Raw genomic sequence first — 25,226 nt, 5'->3', positions numbered from 1 at the left:
ATTGGGGGTCTTCCTTACATTAGTAATGCGAGTGCAGCCAAAAAATGTTTACATACGTCTAATTTGAACTGATCGAAAATGTACTTGTTAAGTACTTGTTACAGGGGCGGATCCAGCCTTCGCCAATAGGGGGGGGGGTCGAATTTTTTTCAACCATATTCTCCCCGATCGGCGCTCGAAGATGATTTTTGGTTTATTCTTTAAAGGGGTAGTCCTAATAGTCACTTCTTAGCTTTATTTTTATGAATAAATTTAGATATATAATATCATAATCCTCATTTATATCATGCGAGTGCGAAGCGCGAGCAAATTTTTTTGGGGGGAAATCTTATGTATTTTTCCTAAAATTTTGAACATTCTGGGCAATGTTTGCTATCCTGAAAAAGATGTGTATGTAAATGAATAATTACTAAGAACGTGAAGCACGAGCAGAAATGAACTAATGCAAAAGTTACCTGTTAAAGACTGCTTGCAGCTAGCCATGAAGACGTTACATATTTTAAAAATCAAATAATGCGAGCGCGAAGCGCGAGCTGATTTTTCTTTTTACATTTTTTACCTAAGGAATGAAAATTCTAAGCACGTTTTGTAATTAGACAGATAGGTATATAACTAAACAATTGATGCGAGCGGAAAAAATCGAGATTTAGACCTAAAAACGGCACACTCTATTCATGTTTTGTAAATCATGAAAAGAATGAGTAATACGGGATCTTCCTACATTAATAATGCGAGCACAAAGCGCGAGCAGAAAATTTTCGATATTGTGATCTGAATCTGGATAATGTTTTCATCTCTTTTAATTTGGAGGTAGTATTTACAAACATGACAGCCCATGGTTTACAGCACTTATTGTTAAAGGGTAGTTTGAAAATGTCATCCGGGAAATAAGGCTTTCTTGAAATGTTGTTAGCAATGTGATCTTCGTGCCTTTCCTATGACAAATTTTCATCGAGTATGACACGGATACTCTCTCAATTTCCTCATTTCCAATAGAAATCTTAACATTTTTTTAATATGGAGTCGCTGCTTAGAACCAATTATCATGTATTTTGTTTTACTAGTATTTAGTGTTAACTTTTGAGTTATTAATCAATTATATACTTCTTCTAATCCGCCTTTATTTGATTCTAGTTCATAACTTGACCTGGCTTTAAAAAGTAAGGCATCTGCATACATGTTGATTTTACTTTCGATACCTGATAATGATTAAGGGAGAGTAGTGTAGGGAGGAGTGTATATGTACATGATGATAATGATAGCAATAATATGCCCATTTATAGCCTCAGTAAGGGCTTCAGTGAGCCTCAGTGAGGGCTCACTGATCTAGAAATATTGAGGTAGCACAACATGGCGTGAGGCACATTAGCTATTTCTAAAAGAGTCGCAACCAAGCAATTAAAAAAAATGTTCTTATAATCTAATGAGAGAGATTTTGACAAAATATTCAGAATATTTTATCGTTAAAAAAATCATTTTTTTTCTAGGTCGTGGAACATCTTTCTTTGGGTGGGGGGGGGGGGGGTGGTAAACTGGCTTATCCTACTATAACTATACGCTATTTATATAAATCCTGTTTGCACGGTATGTTTGAGTGATTGATTAGGTGTCACACTTTCTGTTGATATTAGAATGTGTATTCCTAATGAGTCTACTGTCGGAACGCCTGTAGTATACCGGCTGGTCCGTGCAACTAAAAATCAAATCAATACCGGGATATATATACTGCATTTAGAATCGAGACTCCATACCTTACGGTGTGTTTGTTGAATTTTAATTGGAAATGCCAGTTTTGTCTATTTTGCATTCTTCGATATGTTGGTTCCTCTATCAGTGAATTTTTTGAGCAGGTATCATCGGTACAGTATGCGCATCATCGCCATGATTGTCCTCGTCATCATCGTTATCACGTCACTACGATCCTTGATAATAATGGATGCGTGTATCACTTCAGTTGGAGCGGAAATTGAACCTGCCCATCGTCATCAAAGCAGAAAGATTAATGGTGATGTAAATATTCGTTACTTTGAACGCATACCTGGCGAAGAGTATGGCTATATCCACAATCCTCGTAACATCTGTATGGGTGAGGGTGGTAAAAAAGAACCAATATTTCTCCTGTTTCTGGTAATGTCAACTCCACGAGAGATTTCTTTGAGAGAAGCGATTCGAGACTCATACGCAAACGATACAAACTGGCCAGTCCTGGAAGAAGGCTCGGTCAGGACCGTGTTCCTCATCGGCGACATCGACGCACACGATTACGTAACCCAAGATGCCATCAACGGTGAGATGTACTACTATGGTGACATCGTACAGTCGACCGAGTTCGTAGATTCCAAATCAAATCAAACAAGGAAAATTATCATGGGGTTTCGATGGGTGAAGGACCACTGCCGTCACGCCCTCTACGTCATGAAAATTGAAGAGCGGAGCATGGTGAACCAAAGGACTCTTCTCAAACGCCTCAGAGGGGATCATGACCAGAAACATTTCCTATTGGGGGATGTAGTAACAGATGTTCAAGCATTGCGTGACAATATGCGTTTCAATATACCCCCTGATATCCTACATCCTAATGGAACTTTACCACCCTTTTTCTACGGCGCAGGGTATATACTGTCCTTTGACGTTGTGGAAGCTATTTACCAAGTTTCCTTTAGCATCCCATTTGTTATGAATACAAATGTTTATATTGGATTATGTCTTCAAAAACTTGGCATCACATTGATCCAGACTCCTGATAATGGATCCTTCTCGAAGAAAATCAATTATAACGAATCCGGACGCAATGGTGTCGATAAGTTTAATCAATGCATAGCTATACCACATTTATCTGAAACTGAAATGTACATTCTCTGGCGATTTGGAAAAATATCTTTTTAAGCATATAAATCTGCGACAGAAAAGCAAATGAGCATATACAGAAATAAGAGATTTATACATCCAATAAGTCAATAATCGGATATCGTCCCCGGTCACCAAACAAACTCGATATACAACGGGAAGTATAACGATGGTGCGCAGCATAAGATCATGGTAACTCTTCGGTGATATATTAGGGTTAGCTAGCCTGTCACCGAAAACAGACAGAAAAAAGTTTCACAATTTAAAGGAAGAATTGTTATCCTGAATCGAAAAAAAAAACATTGCTAATCGGGCACGCGGAGACTGTGATTGAAACCGCCATAATGGCAGAAATCTCAGTTACGTCTGCTCTGATCACCACTCTACCTGCAGTCTACCAATATTATTAACCATCTGTTAAAGCAACAATAGGTCAATAGCCAAAATAATTAATACAAATACATATATTTTTTTAATTAATGTGAGAAAATTATTTCGTTTAAAGGGCAACTCTTTTCATACTGCCCAAATTTAGATTTGTAAATCTAAACAATAGACGAGATACTAGATTCCTTTGTCATTTCTTCCAGACAACATGTACTTGTGCGTTTTACTGAGATTGCTTAATGAAATGTCATGCTTCACCAAACCCTAAATTTCAAATATCTGTTTTTATCCTTATTATTTGAACCTCTCACTGATTATCTTCGACATGCACTGGTGTGGGTCATTATTTTAATGCTTGATTAATATGTGCTTTTTGCCAAGCCCACTAAAAATCCCAAAATCAATTTTGACGACGTATTGTTGGTTTGGGGTGGCGGATTACATAATAAGTGCTTTGCTGGACATTTTTCCTTGCGCTCAATTAGCCTTTCTGAATCTTTTATATATATTTTTTTTCAATGTGCAGTAAAGGCTAAGCGCCCCATTGGAGATAAGACATTTCGTCTTTTATTGACTATCATGTGAAGGCATATTTATTCTACTCCTATGTTGAGCCTTTGATGTCAACCTAAATAGTAAAATCAATATGTATTTTTTAAGAGATTTTCTTAATTTGAAATTTTATTGAATTGCGAACACGAGTCCACATAACTATCATGACTATAGTTCAGAATGTTGGTATAGGGATTCGGGAAAGCGAGCTGGTGCTGTTCAAATTTTCTGTACACATCGGCTTTCTCTCAGAACTACACATCATAATGGCTTTTTTGTGCATGCCCAATTTCCATTCATTGTTTTGTTCATCTATGTTTTTTATAAATATGTGCCAACCACAATTTTATCATCACCACTATTTGTTTCAGTTATGTTCTGTTGATACGTTTTGCTTTGTTTTATGTTATTTATATTTTCTTTGTGTATACATAATTTTGTTCTCGTTCTGTTCTTTTTAATGTATTTGGAAATAAATACTGAATTGAATAAAGAACCGAGAGTAATACACATGTATGTCGTCTAATAAACTTTAGCCACTATTATTGATTAACCTGACGTAAAATGTTTCCTAGGTAATTGGTTATATACCAACTTTTTTGTTTACTACCAAAAGCTGCCCTGCCGAGTTCTACGTGAGTTACCATAAAGAGAAAGAGAAACAGAAGCACACGGGCGCTCGTGATATTATTCCATGGAGCTACGGTACAGCTCTATGGTTATTTTTTCCACTCTTGCATGATTATGCAGGGCCGGGTTGGGGGGGGTCTCCGCTTTGTCTTATTCTCATAGAAACAACACCATGGTTAAACTCACCTGGAAATTGCACAATAATGAAAAAGAAAATATTACATACATATATTGAATAATATTTGATTTCATATTCAGAGGTTTTGTAACATCGAACTTCCTTTACCGTTTACATTTAAATTTTCATTACATTTTAAGTATATGATAAATGAAATTGCAAACATAAGGGAAATATTTGTATCCTAATTGTTCAAATCAAGGCATTGATTCGACCAATGCCATCAGTATACACTGAATTTGAAGATTGGATCGACATATATTTGAACAAATTAATTTTAATCCGCTGCCAAAGATGTCAAGTATGATTCCCGTCTCGTCACTGTAATTAAAGGACCTTTTGATTGCTTTATAGTGAAATTCCTAACCATAAGGCATTGGAATCATACAGTGCGTCCCAGAAAAAAACGAAACTGAGATTTAGCGATCATTTATCATTACTTAATCATAAATAAAATAGACAAATGACCTACCAATTTAAAGCTTAGAATCTCCTCTTTCATCTGATATTACTTAGATTATTTCTCATTCACGCATGAGTGAGCAAATGCAATTTGAAGAAAGGATATCAAAAACTCATTTCGCAGGGGGTATCTGGGTTTCAAAAAGAAAACCACATTTATGAAAAGTTCAATATCTCCTCTTTAATTTGATACCTAAATTACAGAAAATGGTCACGATATAACAAAGTTCTGGTCATTTGAAATAAGGCTTGAATTTCAATAATTTCATAAAATGAAGAGGTTCTCCAGGCTGGTTTTCAAACTCACTGAACACTTTTGTTGAAGATCAGCCATGAATTAAATATTTTGTTCACCATGCGAAAGCTTCTGTGGGAAACTGGTGAAAACACGTTTATCTCATGAAATTATGGAAATACCAGCCTTATTTCAAATGACCAGAACTTTTTTATTTCTTGACCATTTTCTGTAATTTTGGTACCAAATTAAAGAGCAGATATTGACCTTTTCAGAAATATGGTTTTCCTTTGAAACCCAGATACCCCCCCCCCCGCCAAATGAGTTTTTGGTATCCTTTCTTCAAATTGTTTTTGCTCACTCATGCGTGAATAAGAAATAATCTAAGTAATATCAGATGAAAGAGGAGTTTCTAAGCTTCAAGTTGATAGGTCATTTGTCTATTCTATTTATGATTTAGTTATGATAAATGATCGCTAAATCTCGGTTTCGTTTATTCTGGGACGCACTGTATAATTCACAAATAGACTCATCGCCATACTCTCGTGATGTTCAAGCGGATATAATCTATGTAATAAAGTGAAACGTAGGAATTTGATTGCGTTATAGTGAAATTTATAACAATAGTAAAAAGGCATTGGAATCATATAATAAATCGACTCATTGTTATCATACTCACGTGGTGTTCAAGCGGATATAACCTTTGTAATAACCATGGACTATAACGTAGGCTTTGTCATGGCCAAGTTCTTGTAAGCTATTGAGCTCCGGGTGATGAGCAACAACAGTATAAAAGTTGCGTTTTTACAATCGACAATTTAAGGACAAGTCCATCCAAACATAGTTGATTTGAATAAAACGAGAAAAATGCAACAATCAAAATGACGAAAATGTCTTTAGAATCGGATGTAAACTAAGAAAGTTATGTCATTTTAAAGTTTCTCTTAATTTCGCTAAACAGTTATATGAACATCCTGTTCTGTATGCAAATGAGACTGATGGCATCAACCACTCACTATTTCTTTTGTAATTTATTATCTGAAATATGAACACTTCTCATTTTCCCCTCATTGTCTTGTGAAAAAAAAAACGTTTTGTTCTTCCCTGACTATGTGTAATTGCAATTGTTTAAAGCTTGTGTATAGTTTTGGTAAATCCACCAAAATGCACCTATCACTATTCCAATTCATTGCTAGCTAATATGAATGGATATGCCCTATAACAGTTATGATGTGGAGGATATGAAATGAAAATGTGTTTTACAGGATAAATTTTGCGATTTTATATGGAAATTTAACTTGATCGGGTCACCCGATCAAATTAAAATATCTGTGTGTTTTTGTCTTTCAATCAAATCCTATTCCAAATCATGGAATGGGCTGAAACTTTCAAGATATGTTCTTTGTCTGTAACTTTTAGATATCTAATCACTAAATTTGTAAGATAAATGCTTGAATGCTCATTTTTTAAATTTAAATAAGCATCGCCGAGAGAGGGCGCTATATATCCAAGATTTGAATATTTGAAAATTTCTCAGAGAAGTGCAGTTGGAAAAATATTTAACGGTCTCTACGCTTCAGTAAGACTGTCATATTAGATGATATTCGATTATCAATCACATTATTGACCCTTTACCAAAGCTATACACAGGCTTTAAACCCTTTATGGTTCAGCCTAGTTGGTAATTATTGTCAAATTTGTGAAATTGAAATATCGTTCAATTCAATCAATTAAAAAAAAGGGAGTACGGAACATCATCAACTCTCTCGTTATTTTACATGTCACTGAATTGTGCATATAACTGTTTTGTAAAAAAAAATAAGCGAAACTTTGAAATGCCATAACTTTTTTTTTTACTTTACATCCGATTTTGATGAATTTTTCAGCATTATGATTGCTTGATGTTTCTCTATTGATTCAAATAACCCTTTTTTCTGGAGTGGACTTGACCTTTTAAAGATGAATCCACTCAATATCTCATAAGGAGATAGAACATCTCTCTGTAGACTTCGATGTGGTATAACCATAATCTGTCAGTCGCTAAATGCTGTTCTTCATCTGCCCAACTTCTTGAAATATATTTGTGCAACCTTAATGTTCAAGGTAATGAATGTCACTATGTTTTAGTCCGGGGTTTTAGTATGTCCCTTTTCCAATGATGAGCACGTAAGAAGTAATATTAAGAATCATTATTAATATCAATGTCATTATGAGTGTTATCAGCTATTCAATGTTAAATCTAATCTTTCAAAATTTTGTAAAGGCATCTTGTTGAAATTCAAGGGATTTGATTATCCTTCCTTTTGTTAATGCACCAATTTTCAAATTGGTATTATAGTGTACATAGTTCATATTTTTTTTATGACAAGTTACTTGCATATATTTTTTTTCATTGGTTTTTGTCGTTATGTTTGTTGTATAAAAAACAGCCTCTAATAGTATTTCAAGCATTAAAAAACCTCTTCTTGTTGTTACTCAATTGCATTTTACCATGCCCCTCAAAGGGCCGTTTATAAAAAATACAGGCCTTCAACCCCACTTAATTTGCTGATACCAAAACCCTCCCTAAAAATTCATCCTTTTTTCTGCTTGTCAAATTTGTTTTGGGTACGAAACGACCTAAAATTTATGGTGAAGACCATTTGTCTCAGCTTGACCACCCCCCCCCCCCCCTTCTTAAAAAATATTGTGTAAGCCACTGACGATCGTATGCAAAGATTACACAGCGGAATACATAACGTTTTCCAACGGATCATGGCAAGATTCTTTTCTGTTTTTTTCATCCTCTCTGCATCCGTAATACGTTGGTCACATTTGCTCAACGGCGGCCGTACGGCGAGTCAACAACAGTCGTTTTAACATTGTATGTACCAACTACAGGTGGCATGAATTAAAATTAATAAAACGACTATTTTCGACTCGCCGTATATGGCCGCCGTTGAGCAAATGTGACCAAGGTATAAGTGCAGTGGGGACCAAGCATTAAAGCCACGCTCGAACAGTCGTGCTACTCCGCTAAAACGAAGTTGTTCAGACTAATTTGGCTTCTTTTTGTGATTTAACCGTCAACCTATATAGCACCAGCAAACTATTATCAAAGGACGGGGGACATGCAAAAGAGTGAAGAGGGTCTTACAGGCCATTCAGTATGTCCCCCGTCACCCGTGGGAAGGGGGACAGAAATCTTATCCCTTTACGACCTGCCGTCTATACATCCCCCGGTGTCCGGGAACGCGCGTCCGGCGCATGGCAACTTCTTTATTAATACGTTCAAGGGGTTCAAGCTCTGTAATACTCTATCTGAATAAGTCTACATAGATCATGATATGGAATATTAAACAAATCTTTATTGCAAAAATACAAAAACATTAATGTTCATTTTCCGTCCCATGTACTAATTTAATTTTAGTTCATTGATTTGTTTAGTTTTCACAGTATTACAGGAAAATACTCAAGTAGAGAACTTGAGCAAGGCATATGCTCGTTGCGGGGGATCTTTTACCACGGTTACTTTCTTATCTAGAGAATTTTGACCGGCCAGAGTGTTTTGCTCTGGAAATATTTGGACCAGGCAAAGAGATTGTTTAGGTATACAACCGAAGTAGAATTAAAGAGTTGTCATTTTTTTATTACGTTCAGCAAATCAGATACACGGATTTGCAGTAGCTAATGACTCCTGTCAGTGCATATCACTAAAATAACTCTTCATGAAACACTCTACAACCAAACTCAGATGGGAAAGCCTTTGGCAGGTCCCGCATAACATTCTGTGTGTGAGAGGCACTAGCGTACCTCAGAGTATCACAACTGATCCAGGGGACGTGCCCCCCTTTTTATAATTTGTAATTTTACAATGCAATGAAATCAGACGTGTGCCCCCTCTTTTGAACTTGAAACTAAATATCCTCCAAAAAATTTGCCCCCTTTTGGAAAATCCTGGGCACGACGCTGGTGAGAGGTTAAGGTTAAGTTTTACGTCAGTTCTTGGCCCGGCAATATTTCTTTTACCCACCAAGTTATTTAGCCCTATTGGGACGAAGGGGGGGGGGGTAAAACTGCTTGCCGCATCTCTCTCTTGTAATAATTATAATATCAATCCACAGTTAATATTCGTATCTTTATATCTTTAGATATGCACTCAATTTGCCTTTAAAACATCGAGGTTGGATACTTCAAGTTATTCTATTCTCATGCTTTCATCGAAACTCTTTGGAACATCACATAACTTGATATATCAATGTTATTCCAATCACGTGATCATCTCCGTCCTTCTCATACAAATTTTCCTCATGAGCTATTTTGGTGAGAGCGCCATCTTTTGTTAATTGGATGAGACCAGGTCTGAGTTTCATATCGCCCGTTTCTCCTTCGAATATGTACTTCCGAGTTGTGATGATGATGTACCCTCCTGCAGTAAATTATGAGAAAGAGAGAGAGAGAGAGAAAGGATTGGAAAGATATTACAATTGAAGTAAATCCGAAATATTCTTAAAGCTGATGAAAATTGTATTTTTTTTAACATATTAAACAATCTTATGAAACCATATATGTGATGCTTAGTCAGAAACCTAGAACAACAACAACTAACGACACAAACAATGTGCAGCCATTCTGATCTGGAGGAAATGAAGTTGCACTTTACTTCCTTGGAATGTCATCACATGCAACTCTTTCTGTAATGTTGCTGGCCTACAAGTTATTTTGTAAACGACGAAAACTATTATACTTTAAGGAGAAAAAGAGGGTACTGATTAGAACATGGCATGGGCCCTTTTTATGATAGGAAGAACTCACCAAATTAGAATAGACCTTTACATCATGTAGAAGACATAATATGTAGAAAATAAAACTGATTGTTCATTGTAGAAGCCCTCTTCTGTTTTTTGGAAGATTTTTTTTTTGAAATATCCATAGATCTATACTAACAACTCTCCCGGGGGTGCAGTCAAATATATTGCTGTAAACACGCGTGACAAAAAAAAACGCATTTAAAGGGGCGTTTTTCAGTTTTGGACGCGGTTGGCGCGTGGACTCGTTAAGGGTATAAAAACACCGATTTTCAAGAAAAAAGGGTGGTTTTGAATGATCAATGGTCAATCGCGGGGTCAAACATGTTTTTTCCCCCAAGTTTTTTTGAAGACTAGTCAAACGTATCTAGGGTATGTTTTTTCCCCAAGCTTTTCCCCGGAGGTCATATTTTGGCGACATCTTGTTTAGGGGCCAAAATGTGTAAATAAGGCCCAAGAAAAACTTGTTATGGGGGTTATTTTGCACAAAGAGAATAATTCGTTTAGGGGGTGTTTGGAAGTTTCTTGGTCACGCGTGTGTACAGCAATATATTTGACATGCCCACTCGGGATGACTCTCTATGGAAATACCCGATAGAGAAAGGATTTATATTATTTCCTTGATTGTCGAAAGTGGGCGATCTTTTTAATACACTCTGAAAATACATGGAGGATGGCGACGGCACACGAAAGACTTTGATATTCACGGATCATAATGTTGAGACTGACATCCAACAGTACGGGTACAGCGGGCCGATTATCCCTTGTGGATTTTCAAGTAAAGACTTTTCAATCCATGTTGGACTATCTCATTACTACAACGGGATTATCAGTGGACCATATCGGATAATAAATCAGTTACATACGACAACAATAATAATGTATTAAGAAAACCGGGAAATATTCCAGAGAACCAATCATAGCGATGATTATTCATTCAGTCGCTCCATGGGGGCATCTCAACATTGGAAGGGGGCGCTGTTTATTGTAGATATTGCAATGGAAAGGAAACTACCTTATATTCAAAGAAGATGTACTCACCTTTTCGTACAAGACGTATCATCTCAGGTAAACATTTCTCATTCAGATGCATAGGGAGGAAGCTTCCAGTGCTCATGGCGACATCGAAATAACCTGAAAGAGTAGTTTGAAAAAACTAATCTAATTATGATGATGTAATAAACAATATAAGATGTTAAACAGTGCATTACTAGTACACATGCTATTTATTCATTTACTTATTTATATATTTATTTGTCTATTTATTTATTTATTTATTTATTTATTTATTTATTTTATTCATTTATGTATTCATCATTTGTGGGGAGGGGTGCCCCAGCCTACCAGTCTGAACGCCAGAAGTCACTTGCTGTGAGATGGCTATTCATTTTTAAATGGAAGTATTTCAAAACTACATACTCCCGTGTTTTGTTTGGCATTCGAACTCAGTGTAAATGAAAACTAATAATGAGACAACAGTTCAATTTCTGAAGTTCTGGGGAGCATGCAGTTACCATAGGAACTTTACCTCTCAGCTAATCACAATCAATGACAGCCATCACATCTGGAAAATTACTAATAAAACTCTCGCCTGAAGTGTAATAAATTGATGTATTATATGACTTACCATCGTCAAAATCCAAAGGAGTGTTTGGTCCAAAGTTCGCATGAAAGGCACATCTGTATGATCCCTTCTTTGCCAGAACATCAAGGGATGTTTTTGACAGGTCTACTCCAACAATCTCTGTGTATCCCAGTTTGTGTAACTACAAATACAATATATTGACAACGAGTTAAAGGGGATAGTCCGAGCTAAAAATATTCATATCTAAAAATACATAGAGCAAAATTCACTGAGCAAAACGCTGAAAATTTTTCATCATAATCAGACAACAAATAACGACATTTTCGAATTTTAAAGTTTATCATTTGCTTTGTGAAAAGATATGGACATCATCATGAATATTCATTAAATGGGGTGATGATGTCATATCCCCATTTTGCTTTTTATGTTATTACATACAAGTGGAATGCCTCTGGCCGTCTCACCTGCATCACGCGATTCAACATAGCAGCATTAATTGCTGACTTTGAAAACTATAACTCGCACAAGATGTTCAGTGATACTTGGTTACTCTCATTTCAACGTTTTATGAACTAGACATATACACTTACAGAGATAGGATGGTAATTCAACAATTACCCCAATGTGGCCACAATTCATTGACTTCACATGACCTTTGACCTTGATCATGTGACCTGAAACTTGCACAGGATATTCAGTGATACCGGTACTTGATTACACTTATGTCCAAGTTTCAAAAGTCAGATCAATAAACTTGCAAAGTTATATGGTAATTCAACAGATAACCCATTTAGCCAAAGTTCATTGACCTTTGACCTTGGTCATGTGACCTAAAATGTGCACAGGATGTTCAGTGATACTTGATTACTCTTTTGTCCAAGATTTATAAACTAGACCAACATACTTTCAAAGTTATGATGGTAATTCAACAAATACCCCCCAATTCGGCCAAAGTTCATTGACCCTAAATGACCTTTGACCTTGATCATGTGGCCTGAAACTTGCACAGGATGTTCAGTGATACTTGATTACTATTATGTCCAAGTTTCATGAATCAGATCCAAAAACTTTTAAAGTTTTGATTGTAATTCAACAGATACCCACAAATCGGCCAAAGTTCATTGACCCTAAATGACCTTTGACCTTGGTCATGTGACATGAAACTCATGCAGGATGTTTGGTGATACATATTTGACCTTATGTCAAAGTTTAATGAACTAGGTCCATATATTTTCTAAGTTATGGTGACATTTCAAAACCTTAACCTCAGGTTAAGATTTCGATGTTGACGCCACCGCCGCCGCCGCCGCCGTCGCCGCCGCCGTCGCCGCCGCCGTCGGAAAAGCGGCGCCTATAGTCTCACTCTGCTTCGTAGGTGAGACAAAAATCATAATTGATTCACTTGTTGTGTAGATGATTTTATTTACATTAAAAAATATTATACATATTTAAAACATATACAATGTGTTGCCCAAATTGTCTAATTGTTTTTTCACAACATATGAATCATTATCATTACTTTTTTTTGCAACGGATACAAATATTTTTGTTTATGTATGATGATTAAATAAGTTGCGGCAATAAATAACGCATGCAGTTAATCCCTTGTCAATCCAATTGTTTTAGTTCTTGGTAGAAAATTTTTGAATACACCAAATTTTCATATAATAAATATAAAAGAACAAGTGAGCAGCAATATTAAACTGTCAAAATGTTTCCTTTCTTAAGGTAGGAGTATAGAAAGCTCAGCTCATGAAAATTTTGCTATAAACTTAGATGGTTAACTCTATATTCAATATCTTTGTTGCATGGAACGACAAACGGCGAATATTTCAAGAATAGGGAGGGAGTTGGTGGACAGGTGTACATTTTGTCTCACCAGGAATGATCCGGAAAGGAATTGGTACCGTTACCCACCTCATCACCAAGCAGTCCTGTCCCGCACGCAACATCCAGCATCTTTGCATCCTTCCTCGGTTCTATCCTGGCCACTGTTCTTGAAGTGAAGTATGGTCCGGAATATTCCAAAGATAACACAAACTGCAGTATAAGATGAGAAAGGTGAAAGAGAATGATTAAAAATGCGTAATTAATGCAGCGATTTCCTTTACTACGAGTTTTATGAAATCTGAAATGTTAAGCCGAAATTTCTCAAAACATAATTCCTGAAGTTTTTTTGTTTAATCTAATACTAGATCCAAGTACATCTTCCTGTATATCGACAAGATTATTTTGTTTCTTCGCCGGCAGCAACAAGCAGTTCCGGAAGCAACCGAAGCAAGGACCCATGGATCCAAGCCATTTCCCTTTTACGTATCGCGTGGCGATAATTAAAAAAAATAAATGAAATAAAATAACATGCAACTCCGCCTATAACGTTTTCCCATGTATCCTGTGAGGTGTCGCACTACCAAATTTTCAACGACCGGGTACCTGGTCCAACTGGCTGTCGGACACAAAACATATTCATAACGGAGCAACGGACAAGCAGAATTTCGGGGTGGCTCCATCCGTTTTTCATCAGTTCCAGACAATGGACAAAATGGGCGAACAATGAAATCACAGTGGACGGATGCTCGATTTGATATACAGTGCGTATCAAAAAAAAAGTTTACACTTTGAAAAAATCCTGCCAAATTATACATTTGTAATATCCTGAAGATTTTTCTACATTTTAACATTGGTACAGATCCATTTAATCAAATGACGATATAACTGTCGAAAAATATTTCCGCTTGAGTGAGCACGACTTACTTTTGAAAAGCTAGTGAAAAATGATTTGCGCAGAACTTTGGAATAGTTATGCGAATAAAAGTAGACATCCAATCATGAAGAACGCATGGAATTTAGCTAGTAAAATTGATTTGAAGATATCTTTTACCATTTTTAACTTGTTTCCTTGCCCAAAACACTTTGACGAGTGCATTGCGCCCAACCCCACTCCCCCACACACCGAGGCCATCATGACGATATTTACTTTACACTGAGCTGTGATTTACATGGCATGGCTTAGGCTTGATTTCCATTTTGTTAAGCATTGTCAAGCTTGCAAAAAGTGTCGAGAAACAAGTATTAAATGAAAATTGAAATGTAAACCAACTTTAAATGATAAAACTTCGTGAAAAAATGCCGAGATGTCTGATATGAATTTTTGCTCGGATTCAGTTATGTCCTCAGATCCAGCTGGCACATAATGAGGGTAAAGGTTGTGCTTACTAAGTGTTGAAATTTCAATTTGGGTGGCAAAATTGTTACAAAATGCTTGAATGTATCCGTTTTATTTCATTTGACTAAAAGTGCAAGGGAAATGTATGAGAAATGTTTCGCACGGTAAGTTTGATTTCGCCCTTTCCCCTTGACACACAGCGTGAAAAGGAGCATTTCTGCGCAAACAGATTTCTGCGAGCTTTACAAAAATGGACAGTGCTTACTCAAGTGTAACATTCTGTCAAAACTTTTACTTTCATTGGATAGATGAGACCCAAACCCAAGATTATATGTGAAAAAATTACCCACATGTTGTACATTTTTTTATTTCCAGGGCTTTTTCAAAGTGTAAACTTTTTTTGATACGCACTGTAGAGCGTGTTGAATACGTATGCAAAGAGAACAAAACGGATACATAACGTTTTCAAACGGATGGCAAGATTCTTTTCCGCTTTTACATCCTCTCTGCACAAGTGGGACCGAGCCTTTAAAAGCGGAATGTATTCTATCTTTATTTTTGCTTGTCACACTTTCCAGGTATATTCGGCATAAGGTTTACACTTTGTAAAACGTCCTGGGAAGTAAAAAAATATACGACATGGGGATAATATTTTAACATATATTCTTGGGTTAAGGTCTCATCTATCAAATTTAAGTGGAAATTTGGCTGAATGTTACACTTCAGTGAGCACTGTCCATCTTTGTAAAGTTCGCAGAAATGCTCATTTTCAAGTTGTGTCAAGGAAAAAGGCGAAAACAAACTGACCGTGCGGTACATTTCTCATACATTTCTTTTTCGCTTTAACGAATTAAAATAAAACCAATACATTGAAACATTTTCTCACAACTTTGGCCCCTAACATTGCCTTAATTAACATTTTAACCCCAGGCAGCACAACCTTTACCTTCTTGTGACAGCTGGATCTGTGGACATACCTTGATGTAATGTTTTTCTTTATTTCAGACATCTCCATGGCAGCATTCTTTCACTAAGTTTTTATAATTAAAAGTGGGGCAATATTTCATATTTCATTTACTATTTTTCCCCCACTTTTTTCCCAAGTTTGACAACGAAAATCAAACCCAAGTCATTTCACGTGAATCACAGCTCCGTCACGGTGTTAAGTAGATCATCACGATGGTCTGTTTTTTTTTTTTTTTTTTTTGGGGGGGGGGCGCAATTTCGCTCTATGAAGTGTGTTGGGCGAGGAAACAAGTAAAGCAGTATTAAAATCAATCGTCCTAGCTAAAGTCCATGCCTTTCTTCATATTCTACGCCCATCATTTATTCTTTTTTCCAAGTTTTGCGCAAATCATTTTCACAAACTTTTCAAAAGTAAGTGGTGCTCACTCAAGCTGAAAGATTTTTCAAAGTTATATCGTCATTTGCTACTGATGTTAAATGCAGAAAAACATTCAGGATATTACTGATATACAATTTTACTTCTTTTTTATACGCACTGTATATTCCGAATCTGGGTCCGCGCCTGATAGATACCTCAACGACAAAAAACAACCTCCACAACACTTTCAAAATTATGCATTCACTTTCCGCATCATGCACTCAGAAAATTCTGGGATATATAAGGGGCTGGGACAAAGTAAGCAATAAGAAAGTGACTGGTAACACCTTTCTAGAACAAATAATTCTTAAGTACTTCTACTTTTCATCAGGGGTTTGGCGAAACCTCTCTGTTTCACCTAAATGTGACGTCATCCGTCTATGTACTTCTACAAGCGTTGGCAGAGGGGATGCATCCAGCAAGTCTTCTATTTATACCCTTCCATGTAAATCATGTAGGGGGGGGGGCAGCATTGATAACAATAATGGGACTATTCCATTTGCCTAGCAAACTACATGAGCGTCAGCAGACTTCAAAATCCCGCATACTCTCTATCAAGTTATTCATTAGTGTAGAACAATCGAAGGGGGGGGGGCATACATTGAGCATCATTTTTATTCACTTCTTTCGCCCCTTCTGCATTCATTCCTTCTTTTCTTCTTCTGTTTCTTCTTCACCTCCTTTTCCCCTTTGCTCCCCTCTTTTCATTTTCTTTTGTTTTGTTTTCATGAAAAATGGCAATATCCTGGCACTGAACTAGAATTTAAAAGTCGAAGACTTCCCATTGACTCGCTCAGTTGCCATCGAACATTTCACTTTGACTTTACGTAACTCAATCAAAGCATGACTAGATTATATAGGCCTAATGGTTGTTTGGGGATGCAATATTTGATATTTGTATGATAAAAGAAACGTAATTCCACTTTACCTTGGTATTTTTGTTTTGAAATTTTCGATGATTTGGTATGAATGTGAATAGTCTGCATAAGGTACACAAGAACTTGAAAGTAAACACGAAAAATATGAAGTTTATTATTATTTTATTTGGGCAATAAAAGTGAATATTCCAACGGTGTAAACCTTACATTTACCGTATTTAAACCATTCGGTAAGGTCTGGTGGAATTGGCCAGGGCCCCGTCTTACGAGGATTTACGATTGATTCAATCAACCATAACTATGGACAGCCAACAACGTCATCATCTAAATTGCAAATATGTTCAAAATATTTTCTAGATACTTGCATATATATTCATCGTTCTCTTGAAGATTCAGTGTGATTATCTTTCCACATTTCCTGTAGAAAGAACTTATGTTATGGATGGATTTCCATACAGTTGAGATTGATTGGATCAATCGTATCTCTTTGTAGGACGGGCCCAGACACTCATTCAATGTATCAGGGCCCAGACGTGATTGAAAATCCCTTACTGCGTGGAATCTGTCGAAATCATATCCGGGATCATAATCACATAACACTGATCAAATGGTCCCGAAAATGGTATGGTAAAATATATATTTTCGTGAATTATTTCACTGTTGACTTATCTGCACCTACAGTCCGGGCCTACAGTACGAAAGTCAAATTTCACCATGAAGAAATGCTTGGGAAATTCCTAGTATGGAGAAGAAGACCTCCACGCATTTATTTCTACCTATATCACTTCCCTGCTCTATCAGATACTCCTTGAGCTGAGCTACACCATATATTGTCGGTGTTCCAATTGATCCTGTTCATTGACCGTGTACATGTATGTACTGGCATATTGTTACCATTTTAGGAGAATTATATACAATATGGTTGTACACTCACCTCGTCATAATATCCTGCAAACTCGTCATATACATCTTCTACTTCTCGATGATTTTTTAGTGTGTGTAATGCTCGTACTTTGTCTACCTTCTTGCCTACATCTCTTTCATCTACATAGCTACTAGTATGTGATGTACCGTCATGTTCCCCTGCCATCTGCACATATCACATCACCACGGTCGGGTCGAGTCACACATCTCTTTCATACACATTGAATTCTAACGCCAGGCTGCCATTTCGATCGAACATACTTCAGTGTTTTCTTTATCTTCTGTCAAATGACAATGGATGTGTGTACAGCGGGATATTAAGGCATTCGTACCCAAATACGATTATATAATTGTGTGTGCTATATAGGTCACGAATATTTTATGGGGGTTCAGTGAGCACATATGTGTTGCGAACACATCCATCGTGTCCATGGTCAAATTAACTGCGAAGTATATGCCAATTGCCAGACACTGGCATATGCAGAGGGGGGCCGGGGGGGGGGGGGTATTCGACCCCTTTTCAGTCATTGTATACCCAAAACACTCCCCCTTAGAATTCGACCCCCCTCCAATTGTTTGTTGAACTGCTTTTTTCCATTTCTTCTCTTTTTTGTGAGGTACGTACGGGACGACCTAAATTACGTGGTGATTTTTTTTTTTGGGGGGGGTATGAAACGACCTATTTGTGAGGACCTATTTCATTCAGCATTTAAGCTTGAGCCCCCCCACCCTTTAAAAAAAATCCTGCATACGCCAGGATGCCAGTTACATGATAATTGTTTCCGCCTTGGCAATTGTTCCGGCGCTCTATTATGAATTCCACACCACACACTAACTTCAACCCTTAATACTGGAAGGGGAAGTTCACCCTGACCAAAAAAAGTGATTAAAAAAACACAGAAAATATTACCAAATGTTTGAGAATTTTTTTTTTTAAAGTTATTAGAAATTTTGTTATGTGAAATGTGACGTAACATGCGAGCAGCATTTGTACATAGCGAATGGGGGGGGGGGGTAATTGAAATGTCTTTTTCCCATAAAATTAAAAATGGTTTTACTGTAGCTTTTGTATATCAATAGACAAATCATTTCACACCCGATCAAGAAGAGAAACAAAAATAAGTCATGCAGGAACCATTAAAAACATGAAATTCTTGCATTTTATATTACATAAGATATGGAGAGCTGCTATGACGTCACAAATCCAAAACTTAAAATTATAATAATCTTTAATTGATTTTCTTCAAACCTTCATCAATATTTTTTTAAATAATTTTTTTCTGCTACAGCTTTACATGACGCAGCAAAACACACCCTTTTTTATATTATTCTTCCTTCTTGCATTTTCTTCTTGATTTTTTTTTCACTATATACTAGTACTTGAAAACTTCGAAGTGCGAATAGGAAGTTTAGAAAAAAAATGTTTGGGCCTTTCAGAGCTTCAATCAGATCTGAGATGAGGAGAGATAATTATGATATGCATCCTATTAATTTTGAAATTTATTTTTGGCAGCCAGCAGACCGAACATTCAACTTGACATATGTAGTCGTGGGCTCTGCATGCAATGACAAATCTCACTGGTAGTGAGATTAAAATAGATTAAAATCTATTTATTTTAATAGATTTTATTTTCTCCACAAATTAGGGCATTGTAATTATACACAAAGAAATCGCAATACCAAAGGGAAGCAAATCTCCAGCCTTTTCAAAGGCCTGGTCACACCGCCCGAGCGTTGTTGGAGTGGTCGTGGAGCGGTTGGGAGAGGGGGTCGAATTTCGCTCAAAAAATTGGGGGAAAATCGAAAACAAAACAAAATCGAAATCGAGAATGGTGAACGGTAGCGAGTGGTGATGATTTTTTTCTTTCCGCTCCACGACCGCTCCAACAGCGCTCGGGCGGTGTGACCTGGGCCTGTTTCACTAAACAGTACTTAGTGTAACGGGTGTCGCTTCGACGCGTCATACACTTAATATTACTATGAATTAGGCGGCTAATAGCAGCATAATTTGGTCGTAAATTGCGACCAAAATTATGCTGCTATTAGCCGCCTAATTCATAGTAATTGGGTTTATGAAAGGGGTTCTTTACTAAAGTCCTGTATGCGACGCGTCTTCAACAATAAAACGTCTGGATTTTGAGTCTACGAAGCCTAATTTCGTGTCCTTCGACCTTGTGTGAAGATAAAAAGTAGTAATTTCCCGCAAGTTTTCGTCTGCATCGTCTGCGACTAAAAAGTGAAAGGAGGAGTAATTTTGTCACTTTAACATAATTTTGACTACTGTAGGAGGATAATGGGGAAGGTATGGTATTAACCTTTTTCTTAAGACAACATATAGAAGTTGAAAGTGAAATGTATGCAGTGGAAGTTGTATTTGATACCTCGACGAAAACAAAAGATTAACCAAAATTTTACCTTTTGTTTTTTCTCAAGGGAGGAGGGGGGTGTTGAGTACAAAAAATAGTGCTCATTATACCCCCCCCCCCTCTCTACTATAAACATATTTGGTAGTGTACAGACAGGCAATGACATGATGTTGGGCAATTCATAAAAATAAATTAATAACAATATGCATTTGCCTCAAAAAATTTAGGAAACGCCTAGAAAAAGAAGCAAGGACTTCCAAGGGTCGAAGTCGAAGCGCTCCTGCAGTTTGTGGCCACATGACATCCTACGTCTCGTCTCGACGAGACGTACGTAGGCTACGCTCTGTATGCTTACACAGGATTTTCTTAACCCCGGACTATCGCTAACCCCGTACTATCCTTAACCCCGTACTATTTTTTTTTTCTTTTCACTTATGCCAAATTGTTATTGCTAACCCAGATAAGGAATGCTTGCTTTTTACGCACGAAACTCGCTAACCCCGGACTAGTGGTTTTTGTCGATCATTCGTAGTACAAGTACTTCACTCGTACACTTTTTACACACGCTACAATTTCTTTAACCCCGTACTATAGGTGGGGCCAAATTGCCATTTAGCCCCACCTATAGTACGGGGTTAAGCTTAGCCCACTTTCGTTTTACACATGCGATCTTAAAACCCCGTACTATTGCTCTTAGCACCGCAATTGGTGGGATAACCCTGCTTTTTTGCAGGGCCAAATATTCCCGTACTATAGGTGGGGTTAGCCTACTTTGCAAAAATGCTGTGTAAAAAGAAAGTGGGCTAAGCTTGCCATTTAGCCCCACCTATATAGTACGGGGTTAAGGAAATTTTAGCCTGTGTAAAAAGGGTATTAGTTAAATGGGTACTAAGTACGGTACGCGTCTTAGTGGTCTTTGTGAAACTCCCGCTAAGATGCATCTTACACCAAGTCCTATAACCGGACTTATGGATGCTTAAGACGCATCTTAGCGCTTAGTGATACAGGCCACTGTCGGTCTTAAAGGTTAATCAAACAAAAACGTTATGCACAATAAAAAAAAACAACAAGGATACGATAAAACTGATAAAACAGATAAAGGGAACAATAAATAAAGGAGCAGAAATTAAACCGTTTTGCCTGCTTATATCAGTATAATGAAGAATTACATTACACAGTTCAAGATTCAAAGCACAGTATATCGATACGGCTTTCTGCAATTACTGTTAGCACTAAAAATTATGTGCGATCACAAGTCTCCAAACAATAAACTGAGGTATAAATGAGAATACTTATTGAATCGATATCACTCAGGTTTATGCCTTGGATTATGGGAGTCAGTGTTTACACAGCTCAAATATAAATTCCGAAACTGAATCCCAAATGTCCTGAAATTCATAGATATTTCCTGGAATTTTCAAGTTTGATTTTAAACGAAAATCGGGCAATAATACAGCGAGAATAAATTCGGCCTAGGTGGCCCTAATCAAGGATTTTAGCATTGTTCTGTTCACGCCCTCTTTAAAAAAAAAAGGAACAAAATTACAAATGCGAGCGCGGAGCGCGAGCGGAAAATTTGAGCTACGTATGGCTGTAAAACATTATTAAAATGTCACCTGAATATCATGAATATTGATAGCTTCCACGTTTAACTGTTGTTTAATTGTAATTTTCGGATTTCCCGAAATTTCCTTGAATATTCTCTTTTCCCGAACCTTCCGCTTTTGTGAAATGGCCAAAATGCCCCCCCCCAAAAAAAATGATTAGGGTAGCGAGACGGGGCATTAGATTCAATTCCAGTGGGAAAATATATTTCACAAAAGATGCAATTGTACATTTTATAAAGCATTGCATTATCACACACTCAAGTATGAAATTATACAATGTTAAAATAAATCTGACTATAATCTGTCACAGTTATCAAAGTAGTCATACAATACTGCAGGTTGCGTTCTTTGCTTGCTCATTTGTAATTCAAAAGTTATCTCTGTATTGTTCATTACATGAACATTACTTTTATGGTCAAAATTACTCGTCATTAAAATACTCTGCTCTCGCTCGCTTCACTCGCGTATCAGGTGGATATTAATCAGAGGGGAAAAAATACTTAACCACTAAAATCTCCAAATCTCCAAAGGATCTCTATTGGCACGACTGGATAAGGGATGTCCTACCTCATCAAAGTATCCTGCAAACTCATCATATACTCGCTCGACTTCTCCATGGTCCTTCATGGCGTGCAATGCTCTTACTTTCTTAACTTTCCATTGAACATTGCTCTCATCACCCCGTCTACCATTCCAAAAACTTTCAGTCATGATTCCATCCAACATTCGATATGCCAATTGGGCCTATCAAATGAAGGCCTATACAACATTATAATGGGACTTTGAAACATTGATGTTTACCAGAGCTAAATTGACCACTGACCATGCTGACGGCCTGAGATAACGCGATATGAATGTCTATTATAGGAACATCGCTCATACCACAGGCCCCTGGGAGCGATTTTTTTTTACTGGGGTACTGCATGATTTAAATTTGACAAGTAAAACAAATTAGTTCAGACTGAAAATTATTTCTGTCGCTGGAAATTTGACAAGCAAAAGAAAAAAAAAGGGAATTCGCTCGCAAATATAGCTCATTTGGCTTACATTTCTCCATTTTTAACACCAACCGGTATTCATGGGGGTGCTGCCTATGGAGAACAATACACGCAACACCCCCAAATTGATTTTCCTATATATGCTTAGGATTCCGAAACTAAGTCGATTATTCTGCCCACATCTAGCCATCAGCATCGGAGACAGTGGCTGATGCATATTATGTGTACTACACCTTTCCAATATTATGGACACTTAAGCTGTTATAACTGATCGTGTGTATTATTCACACTAACCATAACATAACTGATACCAAAATGAATTGATCCTCGCTAATAATGAAGAGTAATTCATTTTGGCATAAACTGAGTTATGTTCTTATTTTCTGTGAATAATACCGTAATTGAATACCCGAACTTAATTTTCCCTTTTAAGCGTTTAGAGTGATAAAACTATCAAAAAGACACAATAATAACAATAATCACAGTGATATAATTCACTATGTCTTATATTTCTGAATAATTCACTCTAATTGTTAAATAGTCATTGGAAATCAACTTAGTGCTACATTTTAATAAACAATTTCATACTAAATTAGATTGCATTACATGATAGTAGATGACCAACTGCTTGATTTGTTTCCTGTCATATTAACTAATGTGATCGTTCACTGGTCTCTCTTATTACTATTTGGTAAATGGTAAACGGTGGATGCTATAGTAAGGGTTTAATGAAAATTCATTCGCAGCCAATATGGCCAAAGGCTGAATTGCAGAATCTTAAAAAAATAGACGTGAAATAATCAACTGCATAGTGACACAATGCTTATGATGAATTAACATATTATACTAGTTCCAATAACAAACTTGCCTACATAGATGGATACGGGATTCTTTTATCATGTATTATCAAAATTAATATAGACTGTTGGCTTTTACATGTATAGAATGAGAATATTTATCTAAAATACACGCGTCAAATTTATCAAGTAAAACTACACATCGTGGCCAAAGGTTTAGCAGAAGTGAACGGGGAAAGGAGAGCAGAGATAGAACAGAAATGCGAGAAAAGAAAGAGAGAGAGAGATTGGGAGGAGGAGAGAGAGGCAAACAAAGAAAGGGGGAGGGGGGGAGAGGGAGTGTAGTCTGCAGGCACAGACCCTCATTGGAACTTTGATCAACAAGTGTGCCTCCACGCAAAGACTAGCACATAAAAAACTTGCTGTAGAGCCTTCAGTACACAAGGCACGAGTAGGCTGCACATTCAGACCCTTAACTCGAGTTAAGGGTTTGACCAGCAGACTAGGGGGGGGGGGGGGGAGGGGATGAGTGGAGCAGAATGTCGGAAGAAAAAAGGTAGAAACACGGAGTTGTAAGGCTGCAAAGTTTTAACGCTAGAGTAAAAAAAATGGAAGAATTTCAAAGTAAAATACTGTCCTATATAAACACAGGGCATATATCAGTGTATAGTGGCACAGATTGTCGATTAATAACAAATGTCATTAGAAAAAAAATCAACAACAGCAGTATCTACAACAATGAAGAGAGAGAGAGATGTAGAGAGAGAGAAAGACAAACAGCGGGAATAAAGGAGTTGCAAAGAAGGGAAAGGAATACATCACAGAGAGACCATTGATTAGAGTTCTTGAATTAATACATACATTCAATTACCTACTGGCTCCAACATTGATCCTAAAAATCTCCATGTACGTCTGGTCATGCAAGAAGAATGATGATTGCAAATGATTTCGTAAAATCAGAATACAAAGTAATATACAGTGAATACGGGAAAACGGGACAGTTTTGAAAAGTCTCTAAAAATTTTGTTTCAAATTATGATGTCTATATTTTGATATTAATACATGCTATATGGCATAAAATTAGACAATATTAATCCTCAGACTTCTTGCTAGTTTTTATTCAACTTGCTCTCATTTTTTTAATTTCTCCATCAATTATGTTCATGTATAGTAAATATGATCCTTGTGTAATATCACATGTGTCTATGGGATGATGAGGTCTAAGATCAACTAGGGATCAAAAGGTTTAATAATATTTGGTCCTATCCATTTTTTTAAAAAGTTTATGTTCAAGATGCTTAATAATGCGAATCCCCTTACTGGAGTCTTTTTTTCAGCTTTTACTTATGAAAAGACTGCTGAAAGATACCATATAAAAAACAACAACAGAACAATGTAAATAAATGATTAGAATCAGAAAATTATGGCGGAGATAATGAAACG

At 36.8% G+C, this 25,226-nt stretch overlaps 2 protein-coding genes across 3 annotated transcripts; one reads left to right on the top strand and one right to left on the bottom strand.

Moving 5' to 3' along the window:
• Nucleotides 1-1,548: 1,548 nt before the first annotated feature.
• On the top strand, nt 1,549-3,242 carry LOC121428197 (beta-1,3-galactosyltransferase 1-like). The gene has a single exon (XM_041624803.1). It carries the CDS (start codon nt 1,816-1,818, stop codon nt 2,884-2,886), a length of 1,071 nt encoding a protein of 356 aa, XP_041480737.1. The 5' UTR covers nt 1,549-1,815; the 3' UTR covers nt 2,887-3,242.
• Nucleotides 3,243-8,618: 5,376 nt separating this feature from the next.
• Nucleotides 8,619-22,741, bottom strand: LOC121427746. Of its 2 annotated transcripts, none has more exons than XM_041624291.1 (5): nt 22,556-22,741; nt 13,581-13,703; nt 11,706-11,844; nt 11,120-11,212; nt 8,619-9,699 (listed from the first exon to the last, which is right to left on the bottom strand). In XM_041624291.1, exons 1-5 carry the CDS (start codon nt 22,712-22,714, stop codon nt 9,509-9,511), a joined length of 705 nt encoding a protein of 234 aa, XP_041480225.1. In that variant the 5' UTR covers nt 22,715-22,741; the 3' UTR covers nt 8,619-9,508. The 2 variants fall into 2 exon arrangements, with proteins under 2 accessions (XP_041480225.1, XP_041480226.1); XM_041624292.1 differs by lacking the exon at nt 22,556-22,741 and adding an exon at nt 18,026-18,321.
• Between the last annotated feature and the right edge of the window lie 2,485 nt (nt 22,742-25,226).

This window comes from Lytechinus variegatus, chromosome 14 (assembly GCF_018143015.1).
Source record: "Lytechinus variegatus isolate NC3 chromosome 14, Lvar_3.0, whole genome shotgun sequence".
NCBI lineage: Eukaryota > Metazoa > Echinodermata > Echinoidea > Temnopleuroida > Toxopneustidae > Lytechinus > Lytechinus variegatus.
The sequence above is the reverse complement of the archived record's forward strand: the minus strand, read 5'-3'. Positions and strand labels throughout refer to the sequence as shown.

What these genes read in the sequence shown, in the direction of transcription:
- LOC121428197 (XM_041624803.1), top strand. Translation starts at nt 1,816, where the DNA reads ATGTTGGTTCCTCTATCAGTGAATTTTTTGAGCAGGTATCATCGGTAC.
- LOC121427746 (XM_041624291.1), bottom strand. Translation starts at nt 22,714, where the DNA reads ATGTTGGATGGAATCATGACTGAAAGTTTTTGGAATGGTAGACGGGGT. An exon ending in TTGCAGGATACTTTGATGAG is followed by an intron (nt 13,704 to 22,555) that starts GTAGGACATCCC and finishes CTTATACTGCAG; the next exon opens with TTTGTGTTATCTTTGGAATA. An exon ending in CAGGACTGCTTGGTGATGAG is followed by an intron (nt 11,845 to 13,580) that starts GTGGGTAACGGT and finishes TTGTATTTGTAG; the next exon opens with TTACACAAACTGGGATACAC.